Genomic DNA, 20497 nt, shown 5'->3' with positions numbered 1-20497 from the left:
ATAATTTGAATGTGAAGGGTGCTACTAATCATGATTATTCATGATGTGGTAACATTATTATGGCTTTTGCGGGTTCCTTACAAAATTGTGATGTGAATTTTGCTGAGCTCTTGGCTATTTTTCATGGGATTAGATTATGTATTTCTCTGAATATTTCTAACATTGGTATTGAAGTTGATTCTAATTATTCTATTCAATGCTTAAATTGTATGGATGATTCTATGTATAATTCTAATCTTTTTTATCTAGTGAGGGATATTAAATAGTTAATGATCATTATTAATGCCTTTTTTTCTCATGTGTATAGGAGGGGAATGCCTTTGTTGAATGGTTGGCCAATTGGGGTTCTGATTTGGATTGTTTTACTAATCTTGCAGCAAAAAACATACTTGTCCTTTTAAAGTGCTTCTTATATTGGAAAAAACTGGTACCCCTTATGTTAGAAGTTAATGTGGTTGGGTATTTCGACCTTGTGATTTGCCATGTGGTTTCCTTTGTTTTGGTCTGCTCGTGGTTGTTGATGGATTAGTTTTGCTAGAGCCATTTTGTTGCTGCTGGGTTTAGTGGCTCAAGTTTATGTTGTTTTGGTTCCCAGGTTTTTGGTTGGTTGGCTATTCATATGGCCTTTTGGTTAGCCTTTTGGTGGTGCTTTCTATTTTATTTAACCTAGGGTGCTGCATTGGTGTATTTTTGTTATGGAAATGCTCCTATGTGTTGCTCGGTGATTATTTTAAAGAATTACTTATTTTTCCTGGATGTGAGTTTGGGAGATGTTTTATGGAGCTCTACTATTTTGGGCCTTGCTGAGTGGTGTGATGATTGTTGTTGTTATAGTATTTTCTGTGTATTTGGGGATCCTTTTTATTTGTCTTATTGTTTTTATTTTGATGACAACATTATTCTTGTTAAATGCTCTTATCCCAATTTGTTGGGTGTCATTGTGGAGGTGTGCTGCCTGTTTCTTCTGCTCGTGTTTTGGTGGGGGTGTTTCTCAGGTTTTTTCTATGGATCTTCTCAGCTATGCTGTTAATTAAGGGCAAGTTTTTTTGTGGCTTGGTTCTTTGTTTTCTGTGAATGGGAAAATTTTGGGATGTGCAGTTGGCTATTTTCTAGTTTCTCTCAGTTTGATGGATGGGTGTTGCTAGGGATGTCCCCAATTGGTTTGGTTTTGCTAGGACTATGTTGTGGGTTTTGGCCATTAACATGGACTACCAAGTTGGGTATTTCTTACATACCAACTATGGATTTATGCCTATTCTTTCTCATGCTTGGATGAATAGGATCTATTGTTGTTCATTTTGGTTCACTAGTGCTTGGTGTGGTTGGTTTCCTTATGGTAGGGCTATTGGTGGTGGCTAGACTTATCCATTTTTTCTCTTGTATGGTTATTTTTGTTTCCTCTATTTTAGACCTCCTCTTGTTTTACATAATATTCTTAGTGCATATACTTATGGTGAGACCATTTTGGATGGGGAACTCGAGCTGAATGCGAATTTTTGTTGCTTTCTTATGTTTTGGATTATTTTTTTGGGTGCTCTTTCTTGCACACCGTAGAATGTACCTAGGTTTACTTGTATTTTTGTTTAGTAGGGACCTCGAGCTCCTAGATTTTTTTTGGATTTATTTTTGTAGCTCTTCTGAGCATTAGTGAGCATGAGGGCTCTTTAAGGACTCTATAATTTTTTCTTATATTAACGTGTAGGCCACTCCTTGGGTTTTTTCTAAAATAAAAAAAATAAATAAAAAATAAGTATACATGTCAAATAAAGTAATATAATGATAGAGTAAAGCAATGATCCCACAAAAAGTAATGTTTACTTGCAAATACTAATGCTGTGTATATCAACTATAATAATTATCAATCTCAATAAAAATACGTTTTAATTGAGATTCAATCAATTAATTTAAAATAAAAAATAATTAAATAAAATACTATTTGGATAAAATATTTTGGATTGATGGAATGTAAATATAATATATTTCCTAATTATTATCTTTTATATTGATGTTATTCAGAGGATATACATCACCGACATCTCAGTCAAGCATGAAGAAAAAAGGGACAGATTAAACCTTCCAATCTCAATACCACTCTAAACTCACATAATCTATCACCCTATGAAAATCTTAGAAGAGTAAGTAAAGCATGTATTGTTAACACCCCCTCATGAAAATTCATATCTATAAATTTTATACATTATAAGTAATATGTCTATGCTTGCATCATACCAATCCAATATATCTAGTTGTACCTGCTTTTATATTTCTAGGCTCCACATTACACCTGATATTAACTACAAATATGACAACTATGTGTATCAAACAAAAACCTTTATCTATTGAAAACATTATGAAATTATTAATGAAAAGAATTCATTAGTACTCCACGTTCCATTTAAACCATCAATCCATACTAGATAATTTATTCAGACATGAGAACAAGTAAAGCAAATTTATTTTCAATAATTGGACAAAAGAAAGAATGTATAAGAGAAAAGATATCACTAAATGGGTTCAATGATCTCCTCTACACTCCTTGAACTTACAAAATTGCTCCCACGAACATATGTCAAGCACTCTAATGGAATGTATCTAGTACTTCTCTGAATTTCCTTAATTGTCACTCCTAAGAAAAAATCAGAGAAGTACTATAAAAATTGTAACTAAACAAGTGACTGAACTCTCCTACTAACATTACAAATGGGTTATTTATAGAGAAACATAAAAAAGCATACTGGCACCACAGCACTTAAGACACTTTTGTCATGATAATCATAAAATGAACTAATGTTGGAGCGCTGAAGGGTTATCTTTGCTGCAACGCTTGCTGACATGGACCTGCTGTTTAATAAATTGAAACACCGCTTTCCTGGCAGATCGCTGCCTAAATGGTTACAACTATAGCATCGTGGCGCTTCTGACAGTTGAGCACTGCAACGTCCACGTGTTTGACTTAATTTTAACTATATTTAGTTCAAGTTGATGTAATGTAAGTCCCCTAAGGTTTTGCATTTTTTAACATTGTCAAAAGACTTTGACAATGGGGTCAAGCTTGAGTCCAAGTACACTTAAAATGGGTTTAAATCATTTAAGATGAAAGCTTACAATACTAGTTTAATTTGTTGGATTGAACTTTAATTTTAGTAAATTAGGGTTAAAGGGAGGATTTGGTCAATCCTACTTTGGCCATGTGTCAAAAAGGTTGACCAAGGTTCTTTGATCCAGTTGGATGGGATCTAAATGTAAGTTAAGGGTACCTCAAGTAAAATTTAATGTCATGGGCCACCTAAAGTTAGCCGAATGAGGGTAACACAATACTTGAAAAGGATAAGATTTTAGGGTTCTTCTATGTTTAACATATAGTTGATCAAAGATCGACTTAATGGGGCATATTATCTACGTAGGGTAAATAGGTAGTGTCCTGAAGTCATTAGGTAGTTCCTAGGCATGTTTACTTTGATTAGACCCTGGATGGTCCAATAGAAACTAAAGGGTCACCTAGAGATTTATTTATTTATTAAGTTTTCAATTTGGATTCAACCCATCACAAATTGATTTACAAAAAGTATAAGAGATTTCTTGTTACATTAGGAAGGTTTAGGATAAACTCCTAAGGATCATGCGCGCCATTTGAGTCAAGCTAGGTATAACCTAGTCCATGAGTCTTAAGAGTCCTATACAGGGTATGAGTCACTTTATAATTTTAAATTTCTTTAGTCTCATTAAGAATCCATTTATGATGATCCTATAAGGATGTCCTTACACTAAGAAATTTGTATAAGCTAAGGCTAAGCACAATGAAGGAATTTATTAAACTTGTTCAAAAATAGAAGTAAGCATTGGATGATATTTTGATACAAAAATCTTATTTTACAATCATAATTCATTTTATGCTTTTTGATGTTGTTAATGAAAATGATCATGATATTATAAGAATATTGTTTGGGTTGAAATATTATATCATTATAAATAAAAAATTTTATTCATTGCTTGTTCTTCTATAATAATTTTAGTAATTCTATGTATATGTCATTGTAGCTATGATAAACTCTAATGATCCTAACTTTTTAAGAGAACAAAATTATTAAGATGTGAATCATCAAATTAAAAGATTAAAGTATGCTCTCCTATATTGTACCCCTACTCGAAGTCATCTATTATAACGTATATGTTATATTAAGTTGGGACGTCACATATTACTAATAGTTAAATTAATCAATTTTCAATAATAATACACATAATAGTGATTCAAGTCGAGAACCATGTGGGTTGGTTTGACATACAATCATGATCTAGTCATGGGAAGGCATATTCCTTACATCCATTCTTTAGAAACAGAAATAGTAAAGTACTATAATAACCCTTCCAATTTCCAAAATATCTAGATAAGACTCATTTTAAGCTTATTTGACCTATTTTTCTTTAATAATTTAGGCTCCGGTTGTGACGACTTTCTTATCGCTTTTAAATCAGCATTTTAGTACAAAAAAAATTTTGAACTATAAACTTTTGTTATAAAAAGCGATAAAAAAAACTATCCCAAACGAAACATTAAAATCCATGCGACAATAATTAATTTGCATCAGCCATCTTACACGACTAAGGCTTCGTTTGGGGCGGCTTTTTTACTGCTTCTTAAATAAGCTTTCTAGTATAAAAATTTTAATTTTTGTACTAAAAAACTGCTTTAAAAACAGTGAGAAAGTCGTCTCAAACGAAGCCTAAATTACATTCATTCCTCATCCAGAAGCTGACACTGAAAGTGCCTACTATAAAAACAATGATGGCATCATCTGGCCACCACCTGAAATTGGAAGATGCTAATCTCCTTTGTAAGCATCCTACACTGCATTAGTATTCACAAGCACATATTAAACTATGGGTTTGATAACCTTAATTATCGCAACTGCAACATTCTTAGAGAAATCAACGAGCAAATATTGGCACATTTCAAGAACTGATAACATGATAAATGACTATATACAGTAAAAAGATAAAAGCTTCTATTAAGCTATTACAAATTGGAATATGGCAGATTGAGAGAATTCCAAATGGCATGGGCAAGAGATGCTAATAGAGAAAATGTAGCCTAAAATGTTTAAACTTGCGCTGGAATCAAAGGGATGAGACCTAATTGTTAATATGTAGGAAGTTGGCAAAGTAATTTGTACGCTGCTGAATTCTCAGCTTCCCTCAACCTAGATTTGAGGTCTCCAAAAGCAAAATATGCTTCATTATTACAGAAAACTTTAACTGAGCATAAGAATTTTGTATCATGAGCCGGTCCTTCCTTTTCTTCAAGACTGCAAGTGCCAAGAATTATTACTGATAAGAGAAACTATATATAAGAAGCACAAGTAAAACATCAAAAGTATTCATACAATAACAACATTAATTCTTTATCTCACTATGTGGGATCGGCTACATGAATCCTTTTTTCTCTATTGTGTTTGGTTAAAAGTCAAATCCTCATTTAAATCTAATAAAGAAAAATCATTTCTAATATTTTCTAACCAAGTCTTTTAGGTCTACCTCTACCTTTTTTTAAGGTAGAAAATTAAGATATACCTGCTAATTATGTTTCACACGACTGCAGTATATTCATATTGGTTGGCATAATAAGCGCATTATTTTAATTTATAGTATGAGCTACAGGAAAATATGAATGACTTGTGAATTAAAGTTGAATGGATAAGCACTAAACCTGATTTCTCGCATAACATAAAAATTTAACATAAATGCAACATTGTTTATCTCACAAAATGTCTGAGTTTGCTTGCAATAAATGTCAACTAAACATTTCATAAATATCTGGGTTGAATAAATTTATTCTTAGCTTGAAAAATCATACTAATAAAAAGTTTCATCACAAATAAAATGTAATTTTGAGCAGCTTTGTTCAGGGATGCTAAAAAAAGGTTTTGGGTTCATATCCTCTACCATTATTTTGCCAACTTCAAATTGTTACGCATGGTGGAAGCCCAGTGGCACCAAATTCCAATGAGAACATTCACAAAATTGGGTAAAAATCTTAACATATGAATGGTACAGATACAATAAGTAACCAGTACAAGATAAACTTAAATTCATGCAAGAAAGTTTAATAGTAGTAAGAACTAATCAACAGAAACTAAGATTACAGTAAAGAACATCCTCACTTGTAATTCTTGCCAATAATACCACTCATAGCTCAATTGCACTAGTTCTGGGAAAGCTCCTTAATTAATTTTAGAAAGGATGATTATATTTCAACAACTAAAAAAAATCTCACTCACTGTCGGTTCTAAATATTAGTTGAACTACTAAAAGAGAGCTACCTTCAAAGTGTCATTTTCACTCAAAAACGCCATCCCAAAAGATATTCAGCTGTCTTTATTTTTCTTTGTTTCTTCAAAGGTAAAAAGTGTTTGGTAAGCGTCCCCTTTATCGAATTGGATCCTAGTGGTCCGAAATTTGGAAGTAGAACATAGTATACATCATAGTCAACCTTGGATATAAAGATGGTGTGAAGGCCTCCAACACGAAAGAAGCCAAGGAGGATAGGTGCCTCCTTTGAGGCTCTTGATTAAACAAGGGAAGAGAGAAGAGAGATGCATTAGGAGGAATTTTGTGGGTCCTCATTGCTTCAACTCAAAATATAAAAGCCCTTATTTAGAGGATAGAAACAAAAACAAAATAAACAAATATGCATTGAGAATCAATAAAATTATATACTCAATATGCTAGTCTATTTATGAAACTACATTATTTACTTGAGTCATGCATCAGCTATTCTTATTGAATAAAATATCATGAAATATTGACCAACTTATATATTAATCTAACGCAATATAATTGGTCAAATTATCCAAACCTCTAAATTCTATTATCCACCATCTAAATTTAAATAGATGCCTGATGTAATACAATCTCCCATCATTCCTCTAATGCAATCATTCCTCAATTCATCATTCTTAATTTCATGATATAGCCATCTTACCATTCTCATTTCATTCAAGTTCAACTTAGCTATTAATGACCTTTTTATTTTCATTCAATACTTTAATCCAAAACATAAACAACCAAATTATAATTTTATAAAAGTTCACCATAAGTTCTATGCTATTTTCTAATCACCTAATACACTTGAGATACTTTTCTATTTTACCACAAAATCTTGATCATTTATGCTTAATCTTATAGAGTATATTCAACAAACAACATCAAGCCTTTATCCCACTACGTGGGGTCGGCTACATGAATCCTTTTTCTCCATTGTGTCCTATTAAAAGTCAAATTCTCGTTTAAATCTAATAAAGAAAGGTCATTCCTAATATTTTCTAACCAAGTCTTTTTAGGTCTACCCCTACCTTTCTTAACATAAGTCAAATCTAATACCTCTACTCTCCTAACCGGGTCAGCGGAAGGCCGCCGTTTTATGTGACCAAACCATCTAAGGCGGCTCTCTCTAATCTTATCTTCTACTGGAGCTACTCCAACCTTTTCACATATATGTTCATTTCGTATCCTATCTCTAAGAGTAAAGCCACTCATCCACCTGAGCATCCTCATCTCTGCCACACTTAACTTAGTATTATGCTTCTCTTTTAATGGCCAACATTCGGCACCATAAATCATTGCAGGCCTCACTACCATCTTATAGAATTTTCCCTTAAGTTTGAGGGGTACATTTCTATCACATAATAATCCCGATGCATTCCTCCACTTCAACCATCCAATTTGAATTTTGCTGATAATATCCCCATCTATTTCACCATCACTCTGAAAAATAGATCCAATATATATAAAACGTGTACTCTTATTAATGACTAGATCGCCCAAAGTCACAATCCCCTCACTAGGTCTATTACTACTAAAATTACACTCCATATATTCCGTCTTAGATCTACTCAAGCAAAAACCTTTAGACTCGTTGACCTCCATAATTCAAGTTTACCTTCAACTCCCTCTCTAGTCTTATCAACAAGAAGAATATCATCAGCAAAAAGCATACATCAAGGTACATCCTCTTGCAAATGTCTAGTGAGAACCTTATTCTTACACCTAAATATCACTTTATCATGACGGAATATTATCTTTCATAATACAACAGTTATAATTCAATACCATTTATCTAAATCTTTTATCTTCTAAAAATTTTCTCTACTAAAAATTTTCTCTAATATTTTAAATTTTCACCTGCTTATGTCTCACTGATTAAAATTATGCACATGTGAAAAGCATAATCCAATGAACCTCATTATAAATATTTCTTGGAAAATACTAGATAAGAAAATATTAAAAATCTAGATTTATTGTTGATACTTGATTTAATACAAATATAATTAGGAAACATGTGATCACTCAACTACAAAGCTCCATCATGTATATTTTAACGACTTCAACATATTGTTAATACATCTTTTTTTCATTAATGCATGCCAAATCAATTCTCCTGATACTTGAACATAAGCCTACTTATGATCAATCAAAACCATGTCAATACCCTTTTTACCATGATTTTCAATTAATTTCCATAGCAAAGTAATCAAATCTATAGTAGATATTCATTACATGAAACCAAATTAATATTTTTATAAACACATAAATTTTCAAAATTTATATTCATTAGTTTTCTATAACTTAATTGTAGGACTCAAATGTAGGGTTTATTTATAATTACTACAACTTGGAATACCTTCATTCTTAAGTGACACCAACATGCTTCTTCTAGATTGCCTTAGCATAAAAAACTCATTTTTCAAAGTCTATGTTCAATACTATCCTAGAACTTTCATTTTATATAACAAATAGGTAGCATTCATTTATAAATACTACAATACTCAACTACTCTATTATTTTTTTAATGAAACCCAAATACTTGTTCTCCAATCATTTGACATATTTTTTGTCTTAAAATTTCCCAAAAGACTATTAGCTACATCATTCTATCTACGGGTGCAAACGAGTTGAGTCGAGCTCGAGTTGCAGCAAACTCGAGCTCGATTAGTCCCTCAAAAGAGAAACTCGAACTTGAGCTCAAGCTTGAGTTGAGCCAATAAAACGAGCTTGAGCTCAACTCGTCTATTTTTACTCGAGCTCGAGAGCTCGGCTCTAGAAGAAGTTGAGGGAGCTCAGCTTCGTCGTCTCCAAGAAAAAGAGAAGTTCGATAGAGGAAGATTGAGACCGGAGGTCTTGGTCATTGTCGAGGAAGAGGAAAGTTCCGCACGATTGGCGCTCATCTCAAAGAAGAAAGAGAAATGACGGAGGATAAATGATCGATGTTCGGCGAAATGGCAAGATTTGGGAATTGAGATTATGCTTTTTAACTTTTCTTACATGTGCATTACTAAATTTTTTGTATTTTCTTTTGAAGATCGTACAACAACATTTAATGTTTCTTTAAATTATACAACTTCATTTATGTTTCTTTAATGTACTTTTACGAATTGTAGAACCGCATTTTTTTAAAACCATCTTTTGATTAGACCTTAATGTATAAATTAATTTTTTGAGCCAACAAGCCGAGCTTTGCTGAGCTTGGACTTGAGCTTGTTTAATATTCGAGCTCAAGCTCAAGCTAGCGGCTCGACTCGCAAGCTCGTTAGTGAGTTGAGCTTGAGCCCGCTCACGAGCCGGCTCGGCTCATTTATATCCCTAATTGTATCAACCATAACAATGAAAATCTTATTAGGTATCCCGTCTAAATATAAATTTTGCCTTTACATGCTTCTTTAAAGAAAATATCACTTTTTTGAATCAATTTAAAATATACCATATTATTTTGTTCATTATACTCTTCCAAAATAATTTCAACTACCATTTAATAATTTTCCAAGCTAACATTTTCATCTTTTCCTCATATTTTTTATCTAAATCAAAATTTTATTGTCATATTTCTAATGCATCAAATAGCAAAATGTGGAAATCAGGATTCACGATGTCCAGTAATTATTCTTCACATTAAATTCTTTCGTTACCAAGCTAACACAGCTTGGAAACAACAGTGAGCAAATTGTGAAAATTTTCCTTATATCACATTGCTTTAATATCAGATTGACGTAGTGTCGAAATCAAGGTGAACAATGTATGGTTATTCTTCTTGACATACCAGAAATTAAAAAAATGGCAAGCAGACAGCAGAAACAATGATATATGAGAGGGTTTTTTTTTTCCTTTTTTGTATTATTAGAAAGAGAAGAATCAGATATAGTGATGCAATACAAGTTGTTCAAAATTTCAGTTATAAGTATTGAGCCTTCTTTAATCAGTTATTTTAAGCTGTTTCCCTTATTTATCATTTATTAGTCGACTAAATATCAACTGGTATTTAAGACTTGTTTGGCATGTTTATATTTGTTTGAAAGTAGCTTCATCAATTCAATAAGGCCTAACTTTAAAAATAGTGCCCAAAGTCTTGAATAATCATAGAGCATAAGATGGAATAAAGAAAGTTTTTCTTTTGACTTCTCCCATAAGTTTTTTTTTTTTCCGGTTAGTTCCTATCCCCTGAAACGTTCATTCATCACAACTGTAAATTCTTTTCATCAAAATATCTCCTAGGTTCTTGCTCTATATCAAATTCATCTCTTCCCAACAATAAAAAAATGGAATATATACATATGCACACACCATAATTTTCCATTTCTGCTGCTTGCTCATCATTCGCTTTCAGCATTAGAAAAAAAGGGATGCTTGCTGTATACTCATACATGTCTATGTAGGGCTTTCACAGGTACCTAATTGATTCTGAAAGTAGAACACGAGACTAACAAGTTCTGGCAACAAAGCTCAGACAGAACGATCACCTAGCCCTCCACTGCACACGCCTACTAAGGAATGTTGCATGCACACAAGGCAGTCAAATCAAAGAGTGCTCCCTAATGGAAGCTAAAAGGAACTCATACAAATCCATTCCAGCTCTTAATAAGTTTTCCCTTTAGCAGGTGACTGCTCCTCAAAGCTACTCACCCTCACTCAAATCAGCAAACTACCACCAATACCACAACATAGCTACAGGGAAGGAGCATCTCAAAAGATCAAGAGTCTAATCCTGTGGACTCGTTCATCTCTCAACTCGCAATTATCATGACATGAAGGAACTCTCCCTTCGCACTTAACAGCCTTAGAACTGCACATCTATACTTGCCAGCATGCCTAGATGACTCACTATACCAACTCACAAGATCGCTTGGAAGACTTATTATAACAACTCACCCGCAAAGACTCGCTCAAGGAACTCGCCTTAAAACTAAGGACCAAGCCAATGATAAAAAACTGATGGGCACCTATCAGGCCACGACATATGTCATACACAATCTAAAATAGGTCACAATTAATGTTGTATCTTTTTAACTTTTTTTATGTAGCTATCTATATAGCTCTCGAATCTCTATAAATAAATGATGAAGAAGCACTTTTTTTTGTCTTTTACAAGATCTCGGAATTCTCTCATTTCTTTCTCATATTCCCTCTCAAGCTCTTGTCTCTCAGGATTACTTGTCAATATATTTGAATGTCATCTACAAATAAATTTGGATTTAACATCCTGAAAGGTGCGATGAGTACAAATTAATGTCGGTGAGTAGAAGATACGCACATCTCGAAAAACAATAGAAAGCAGATCTATCCATAAAAATGAATGCTTCCAACTACACTACTCGTCACGATCTCATGAAAATAGAGGAAAGACGTACAAAGATGAGCCAGGAAGGCTTGGGAGGTTTGTTGATGCATGCATCAAGAAGAAGTACACTAGAAGGATCTTCTAACTTGATTGTTCACTATAGAAAACTAGAGACTCAAACGCTCACTTCAACAATCAATGTGGATACCATTCGCACAGCCACCAACAATAAAGAGTACAACTCCAAGGGATAATGGAGGTGAGGCCATCTCCAAAGTTCATGATGCCCATCCTACAATCTTACAAGGGAAGATCTGACGCCACTAACTATGACATTAAATTTGAAACAATGATGTCAACGATGCTTTAAACATCAACGGTTCTGTAATACATTCAAAGAGTCAGTACTCTGACGGTTCACTCGCCTGCTCGTGGCAGTGACCACTTTATTCACCAAGTTTAGAAGAATGTTCTTCAAACAATTTGCAATTGCCCAAAAGGCTTAAAAGAACTCAAAAACCCTCCTCATAATGCACTAGGACTCTAGGAGCTATTTGAGTCGCTACGGAGCTTCATCGTGATATTCTAAAGGGAGAAGCCTGAGGTAAAAGACCTAGTCCCCTAACCCAAATATTTTGCTAAACACTATAGCAACAAAAGACAACTGAGTTACTCAAACTCGCTAACAGCCATGTCAATGTTGAGTACAATCAAAATGTTGAATCCTCCTCATCCACTCATCCCAAAGAGCTTGCTACCAAGAATAACAACCCCATGGCAAGAAGTGTGAGAGAAGTCATGCATGGACTCATAAGGTTGAAAGAAAGACATTGATAACAAGTGATCAACACCCTTTACACCACGAAAGGGCGCCCGTACATGTAAAATCACTTGGTATAATTGGGTTGCTCGTGGCAAGATTAGAAGAAGCACTACATGTCACTCGCCCCCTTTACGAGGAGAGTATACACCATACTCCTAACCACCCCATAGTTACTCCACTATAGGTATCAATGGTTGAGCTTGCAGAGGCCATCCCAAATAAATAACCCTTCAATTGCCGACCACTTGGAAGAACTTAGAGCATTGGCCATCCTTAAGCAAGAAGAAATAAAAAGGAGAATGGTCGAATGTTATAATACTAATATCAAAGACAAATCTTTCTACTACGATGACTTAGTTCTAAAGAATGCAGATGCTACTGCTCACTAATATGTGATGGGAAAGCTTCAGTTTACTTAGATGGCCCATACATCATCAAAAAATAGGTTAGCCTCGAAGCCTGTTAGTTACAAACTTTTACACGGACAAGGAGGTGCCAAGGATGGGAGAATTCACGACCTTAAGATTTTTATCAATAAGGGAAGACTCTATAATCATACATATATGTGATCAATCATAATGATAATTATCTCTTTTTGAAGACTTGCATTTTCAAATTACCTGAATGAGCAAGTTCATTATTTAAACAAGTATGAATTTAGGCTAATATACATATAATAAAAATAACACTCAAGGAACTCACTCCCTCATATACAAACAATTAGGAAACTTGACCCCTCATAAGCAAACACTTAGATAACTTACCCAATTTGCCTGCGACTGTTAAACCTATGAGCCACATGACGCATCACTTTAGATTTCAATAAAAACAAACATATGATTACAAGCTACTTGACATTAAATTTTAAGTATTTCAAGTGAGACAACAAAAACCCAATTTGATCAGCCAGTTTATTAAGAAGACCAAATTCAACATGAGTTGGGCTTGTTGGGTAATTGTATTATTTTACATAGAATGACAAATATTTCTCACAAAAATTAAAATTAACTGCAAAATAAATATTATCTAATTTATCAATATTATTTAAAATTTTATTGCATATATTATTTAGCATTATTTGCACATTCTTTGCAATTATCATTTCTTAATAAATTTGATCTCTTGAATTAAATAAACATTTATCCATCAACATTTTTAATATACAACATTTAGTACAAGTTACATTATTTATTTGTTCTTCATTCATATTTATTAACGAAATAATTTATTACAATAATTTTTAGCACATTATGATATTTAATTTTTGAATTATAACATTATTAATTTTCTCTCTTCTCCATTAATTTTCTCTCTTTACATTAGTTTCATTATTTTAAATCACATGGCAAAATTTTGCATCAGGTAGTTTCATATGAATATTTAAATTAATTTCATGAAATATTTGATATTATTAATTTCCCTTTATGACAACTTCAAACTTCAAATAATTGGAAAAATTCCTAAATTTGCATAATGCATTAATTACTTCGATTATTTCTTCGGTCAGCCACACCATTAAATTATTTCCATGATTTTAAAGAAATTATTGTGAGAAAATTTGAATTTATCATCTTATTGCAAATCCAAGTTGTGTGAGTAAAACTGTTTTGAAAATTTTTAAAGATAAATATTATTATTATTAAAAAAATTGATTGTATTCTAAATTTTTTAGTTGTATTTGCCTGTTGTAAAAAAGTACGGTATTTTGATTATTTTAATGGGTTGTGCTCGCCACTTTGTGGGAAAGTATAAAAGTACTATACTATGATGAGATTATTTAATTAAATTCTCACCAAGTGTTGGTTAAAAGTGGACGTAGGCTGATTTTGAAGTTCGATCAAATCATATAAAAATATTATTCCTACAATAATGACAAGCCCTGATATTGTATTTGTTGTCTCTTTTTTTTTTTTTCTCTTGCAATTGTGAATAGTTGAATTTTCTAATTATCATTTTAACCTACCTTTATTTTTACAAAAATCAAAATTAATATTCATGTTTTATAAGAAAATTTTAAAATACATCCAATCCACCACCACCCCCCTGCTTATTGGGTGAAACAATAGCTCGTGCATTTTGTCAATCCTCAAACTCATTCAATGGATGCCCTAGTAGCTTGCTTGAGGAGAGATAAACTTTGGGTTAGCTAGGAGACAAAGATGCTCGACCACTAAACATAATTCTATCTAAGGTTTTCAAATGATCCTTCTTCTTATCTAGCCCCACAAAAGAACAAGATTCAACCACCACTGAATTAACAATAACCTGAATGAAGGCCACCTGCTCAATAGCCACCTCCACAACTAGATGCCCAACAGGTTGCTTGGCTAGCTTAGTAGTCAATGTGACATCATCAAAACTCAAGGAGAACTCACTCTCTTCGAACTTCCCAGAGCTGGCACTTCAATAGTTTCCCTTTCGTAGTTCTCAGTATGAGGACTACTCTTTGACTTTGGGAAATTCAAGCCTAGAAAAGTTCATAACAAGGGATTGTGCACCCCAAAGCTACTTTCCCTAGCTCAAATCAGCAACCCACAACCAATACCCTAACATAACTGTAGGGAATGAGCATCCCTTGAAGAGTTGTATTTAGTAATACTATAACCAAAAAGGAAAAATAGGAAAAAATACAATCAAGCACATACATGTCTATCACTATCTTCCCTCAACAAAGACAAAATGGAATAGGGAAGATTGCCTATAAAAGCATCATTCCAACTAAAGCTACAATTTAAAGCAAGTTTCTGTTTAGCACAAAAACCTATCAATATGTTACATTCTTTGTGTATGCAGTGAAATATCACTTGGCAAAGTTGTAAAGGAATCCAAGGTCAATAGAGTGTTCTAGTTGCTTAGCCCAAAAAATTTTATTCACGTAGCTACAGTATGATTAATCACATTTTGTTGTCTCCTTTAATAATGAAGCCCTTAGCATCATATATCCAAGGTTGGAGGACTTACTTAAGGAAGGGAATGGCATGGAGCTCCACTTGCGTGCTATCCATATGTTTAAAATGATGTTCAACTGCTGCCTTTAAAAGGTGACCACTATCATTTCAGATTATGGCTCCCAACCCTGCAATATGGGGTTGAAGAAGAGCCCCATCCACATTGTCTTTAATCCATCCAAGGGGTCCATCGAAAGAGAGTAGGGAAAGAGCATCTCAAGATGTAAAGGTTTTATCTTTAAAACTCCACCATCTCTCTGCACACGATTATCATGACCTAAAGGAAGTCTCCCATTGCATTTAGCAACCTTGAAATGGCACCTCAATACTCACCAGTGCACCACGAAAATTCACCATACTGACTTACCAACCCGCTTAGAGGACTCGTCATACCAATTCACTTGTGAAGACTCACCTAGGGTACGCACAATGAAACCAAGGACCAAGACAAAGATGAAGAGACACATGGGTTCCTATCAGGCCACAACACGTCATGTACAATGTGCAATGGGACAAAACTACTAACGTATCTTTTTAACTTTTTTTATGTAGCTATCGCAATAGCTCATGAATCACTATAACTAAAGGATAAAGAGGCACATTTTAGATCTTTCAAAGTATTATTGATTTATCAGAGCATTTTTTAGATTTTTAAGTATTTTCCTAGATTCTCAAGATCCTCTCATTTCTTGTCCATATTTGCTCTAAATTCTCAGGTTCTTGTCTCTTAGGATTGCTTGCGAGTAAAATATGATGTCATTCATAAACACATTTAGATCCAACACCTAGTGCAACCAATTATTAAACAATGTAATCAAGCAAAGCTGCAATGTTATTAAGAAGAGTAAAAAGAAGAATCACATACCTATAAATTGGCTTTTGCCAACGCTTCTTTGAGCATAGTTCATGAAGCCTCTGCTTCGAACCATCTACTTCCTCTCCTCCATTTGCATTAGCCTTGTTCGTGACAAGCCCACCATTTATCTGTCTAGACATAACCACATCTTCACATGTTTTACTGGTCTGTGAAGAACACTTTATAATTTCCATGCGGTCAACCTCATCATGGCACATCTTCTGCAGTGCATCTCTAGCAGCATTGAGCTTTGCAATAGGCTTCTGCTCAGAGGACCCAACACCAAGAAGCTCCCCATCAACGTAAACATTAGTTATGTTCATATTATCTTTCTTCCAATTCTTAAACTCGATACTCATTCCTTGCTTTTGACATAGTTCATAGATGTGTGACACGGGCTGCTGGTTTGGAGTTTCCACAGTAATGATTGGCTCTAAAATTCCCCTAAAAACCTATTGGTGTAATCATAAAAAAGCAAATTTCAAACTCTTTACACTAAACAGTGAAAATGTTTTTATTTTCCCCTGAAGAATCATGAATTGAAAATATATATATATATATATAACATTAAATAACCACAAAAGGTAGGCAGGTGGAAACAGATAGGAAATTTAAACAAGAGAAAATCAATCAAAATATCCAGAAAGATAGAAAAAATCTACCTTCCAGAACGCAACTAGATTGAAGCTACAATCTACGTAGATGGCGGCAGCAATAGCTTCTACAATATCCGCCAAAACCTTTGGAGCTTTTACCGTGCTCCCCCCGTAAGAAATGCCGGTATAGTCCTCCTCTCTTTCTTTGCTAACTGCTTCAGTGAATTCCTGCACCTGGCAAAACAAAAAATTCAAGCTTTACAACTCTAGGATAGAAATTCATATATTAAACTAATTAGAATGAGATAGAGCGATAAATTGACACCATTGAATCAAGTATGGGAGAGTGTCTACGGAGATAGCGGTAAAAATCATGACGAATGGCGACGCGAGCAAGTTTTTCCGTGGAGATATTTGCGGCACGGAGGACCGAGAGAGAGCCCGGACCGACTGAAGGGTTCGTTAAATAGACGAAATTAGTGAATGCAAGGTTAAGCACGGCATCACCGACGAACTCAAGCCGCTGGTAAGAAGCGCGAAAGGGGTAGGAGGAGTGGGTTAGGGCCTCCTCGAGAAGAGACAAATCATTGAATGAGTAGCCAATAATGCATTGCACTTGATCCAATGCGTCCTTCATCTCCTCGTCTACGGGGGACGTCTCGTCCGGTGCAGGAGTCAACGGCGGGGAAGGAACCCAGGAGGGCGTGACCTCTACCGGCGACGCCGCCGAAGAGAAACGAAGCGCGGCTGTAGACCGCATCGATGCGATGCTAAGGAAGATCTCCTCCATAGCAGGCTTTGTTCTCCTCTCACGATCCCGATCTCTTGCGATTCTCGCTCCTGAAGGAGACTGGAGTTGAAGCGAAGGGCCGGGCAACTCAGGACTTAAAGAACGATGGCCGATGAAAAGGCGACGCTCGCTTTTAATTCTGCCTTTAATTTGCACACAAACGGTCAATCCTTTCTTATTAAGAAACTATATCTTCAATATATTCTTAAACTTAATATTATTAGTAGGAAAGGCCACAGCGGCGGATCTATCACTGAATCGTTAAAATTTAAAAGCATATTTATTAGATATCAAAAAAGTTTAGTGGGAATATTCAGTCCTCTTAAATTTGGAATTAAAAATTATATAATTATACACCGAAAAGAGCTTTAATCTCACGTTTTAAAAAGAAATAATAAGGTTGTTAATTAATACTAATTTCCCCATTTCTATGTCTGCTATTTTTCCTATTATTCTCGCTAAAAGATCATAAATTTAGTACCTTGGATTTTCATAATTTTATGCTCTCAATAATCCTCATACCATATCATCAATCTAATTGCAATTTTATATATTTATCCATAACCCTTCCTGATATTCTCTTATAAGAAATAAATCCTTGTAAATATCTTCATTCTTCATGGAACTGATTTAAAAAAAATTTAACATAAGTATCACTCTATTCTCTAATAATATCAAATGACAAATGTTAATATTATAAAATTTAAATTATTAATTATATACTTTGACTCTAATTTTTTTTTATCATTCTAATTTTTATTTATTTTAGTAAATATCTCAGGGTTCATAATTATATAATGTATAAAAAGAATAAACTGGGTAATATTATTTGAATTTTCTTTATAGTATCTTCATAATAGTACAAAAATGTATAGAATTAAGAATAATTATTGATATAAATCTATAATAATTGGAAACTCTTGAATATTGTCACAACTACTTTAAACTAATTAGCAATATATTTATATATCTTTGACAAGTTTGACCTATTTTCGGCTCATTTTTTGCCTTAAAATACAATGAAACACATATATTATCTCATTATAAAAACATTTTGAATATTTTTCATATTAAAGAAAGGTTATTTTTCTTCATAATTTTGTATATATTTTCACTCATGTACCCTTGCATATACCTTCATAAGTGCTATTGCGGGCTAGAATATACGTGGCGATAGAGCTAGAAAATTTTTGTCTCTGTGTTGTACGGATATCCAGCACACAAACAGTTTATGCTAGCTTCAGCTTTTTATTCAAAAAAAAAAAAAAAAAAAAAAAAAAAAAAAAAAAAAAAAAAAAAAAAAAAAACAGATGAAAAAATGTAACACCATAGTTTTTACATGAAAACCTAGGAAATGAGACAAATCACAGGGCCATGCCCATTTAAAAGGATTCCACTAGTGTTTATTTAGATTACAAGTGGCTAACCCGTCCTTAAAATTGAGGACGATCAGATTATAATAATCAACTCTTAGGTTGAAATTCAGTTACAAACAGAAATTGAAAATCCGACGACGTTCTGGTGGTCGAGAGGAAATCCGGCTTCAATTGACAGTCAGGCAGAATTCCTACATTAGTCGGCTGTCGGGCAGAACTCCGACGCCAGTCGACAATGGGGCGGAATTTTGGTGTTAGTTGGAAGTCAGGTGGACAATGGGGCGGAATTTTGGTGTTAGTTGGAAGTCAGGTGGATGTCTGGCGGTGGTCAAGGACAAGTCACTTCATTCTCTTCCTTTTCTTCCTTATCTTATTACTTCCTTGCTTAATTTTGGTGTCGGTCGGCTACCAGGTGAAAGTTCAGCGGTGGTCGAGGAGAAGTCTCTTCCTTTTTTTTCCTTTTTTTCCTTCTCTTCTTCATTCTCTTCTCTTCTTTCTTGGGATTACCTCTCATAAGAAATGAGGGTTTTATTTATAGTTTGCTGAGAATGGCATGGCCAATAAATAAAAGGAAGATCAAGGGCAAATAGTGAGCAGTTTGAATGGATGGTCATTGTTGAATCCCTTGATCATGGACTATTTACTGAGCATTTGAATATCTTGATGATATCAAAATTCGATGATCCTGGCCTCGTTGGATTTCTCTCGTTGAGCCGCTTGATATGACTATAAGCACGCCATAATTGAAAACTTTTTGGTAATCCAAATTATGGATTGAACCTTCCAAATGTGCTTCAACTCTTTGATTTGGACACATTTGAGCTTGGATTTGGTCAAATTTGGTGTCGTTGGGTTTGTATTTTTGAGACGTTCAGTTCAATTATAATTTTATTGAAATCAGAGTTCATATCGTTTCTGATTTAATTTTTTGAAGTTTCCAACTTGAATTTTCCTCAAGATTTGTGCCCAATCAAGATAATTTTTTGATGATTATCAGCTGCCCCCTTTTTTCGAACATCAAAGCTAACAGAGTCCAAAAATATATATTACAACATTTTAAATTGATCGAATTGCAAAAAATGTTGAAATATTCAGTTCCAAAAAATATAAATTTGCTCAAACTTGACCATAGAATCCTTGTTTAGTTTCAAAAGTGCCAAAATTGAGTCTAGAATGTCAAAAAGTGGTTTTGGGGATCCTAAAAACGTCCAATTTGGACTGTTTGGGCCAAAAAATGAGCCTGCAGTGTAATCGTGCGCCACTTGGGGCGAACGGTACTATGCAACCCATTGTAACCAACTGCTTTGAGTTTTTTTTTTTAACCTTTTTTTTTTGCCCCTGCTAATTTTTTTTTAAAGGAGGCTGCCCCTTATATATATATACTTTTTTAATTACAAAAATTTTCATTTATAGTGTTAAAAAATTTCAAAAAAAATTCTAGAAAATTTAAAAAGCATCTAGAAGCCTTTTCTCCCTTTTTCAAAATCCCCCACCCCTTTTCAA

The 20497-nt window shown here is 33.9% G+C and overlaps 1 protein-coding gene across 1 annotated transcript; it reads right to left on the bottom strand.

Annotated features, from left to right (window-relative positions):
* Positions 1–4940: 4940 nt before the first annotated feature.
* Positions 4941–17793, bottom strand: LOC110108385 (ribonuclease 3-like protein 2). Its single transcript, XM_020839012.2, has 4 exons — positions 17154–17793; positions 16895–17062; positions 16242–16684; positions 4941–5303 (listed from the first exon to the last, which is right to left on the bottom strand). The coding sequence occupies exons 1-4, from the start codon at positions 17616–17618 to the stop codon at positions 5138–5140; spliced, it is 1242 nt and encodes a 413-aa protein (XP_020694671.1). The 5' UTR covers positions 17619–17793; the 3' UTR covers positions 4941–5137.
* Positions 17794–20497: the final 2704 nt, after the last annotated feature.

Source organism: Dendrobium catenatum, unplaced genomic scaffold (genome assembly GCF_001605985.2).
Source record: "Dendrobium catenatum unplaced genomic scaffold, ASM160598v2 fragScaff_scaffold_21, whole genome shotgun sequence".
NCBI lineage: Eukaryota > Viridiplantae > Streptophyta > Magnoliopsida > Asparagales > Orchidaceae > Dendrobium > Dendrobium catenatum.
The sequence above is the reverse complement of the archived record's forward strand: the minus strand, read 5'-3'. Positions and strand labels throughout refer to the sequence as shown.

What these genes read in the sequence shown, in the direction of transcription:
- LOC110108385 (XM_020839012.2), bottom strand. Translation starts at nt 17,618, where the DNA reads ATGGAGGAGATCTTCCTTAGCATCGCATCGATGCGGTCTACAGCCGCG. An exon ending in CTCCCATACTTGATTCAATG is followed by an intron (nt 17,063 to 17,153) that starts GTGTCAATTTAT and finishes TTGTTTTGCCAG; the next exon opens with GTGCAGGAATTCACTGAAGC. An exon ending in ATCTAGTTGCGTTCTGGAAG is followed by an intron (nt 16,685 to 16,894) that starts GTAGATTTTTTC and finishes TTACACCAATAG; the next exon opens with GTTTTTAGGGGAATTTTAGA.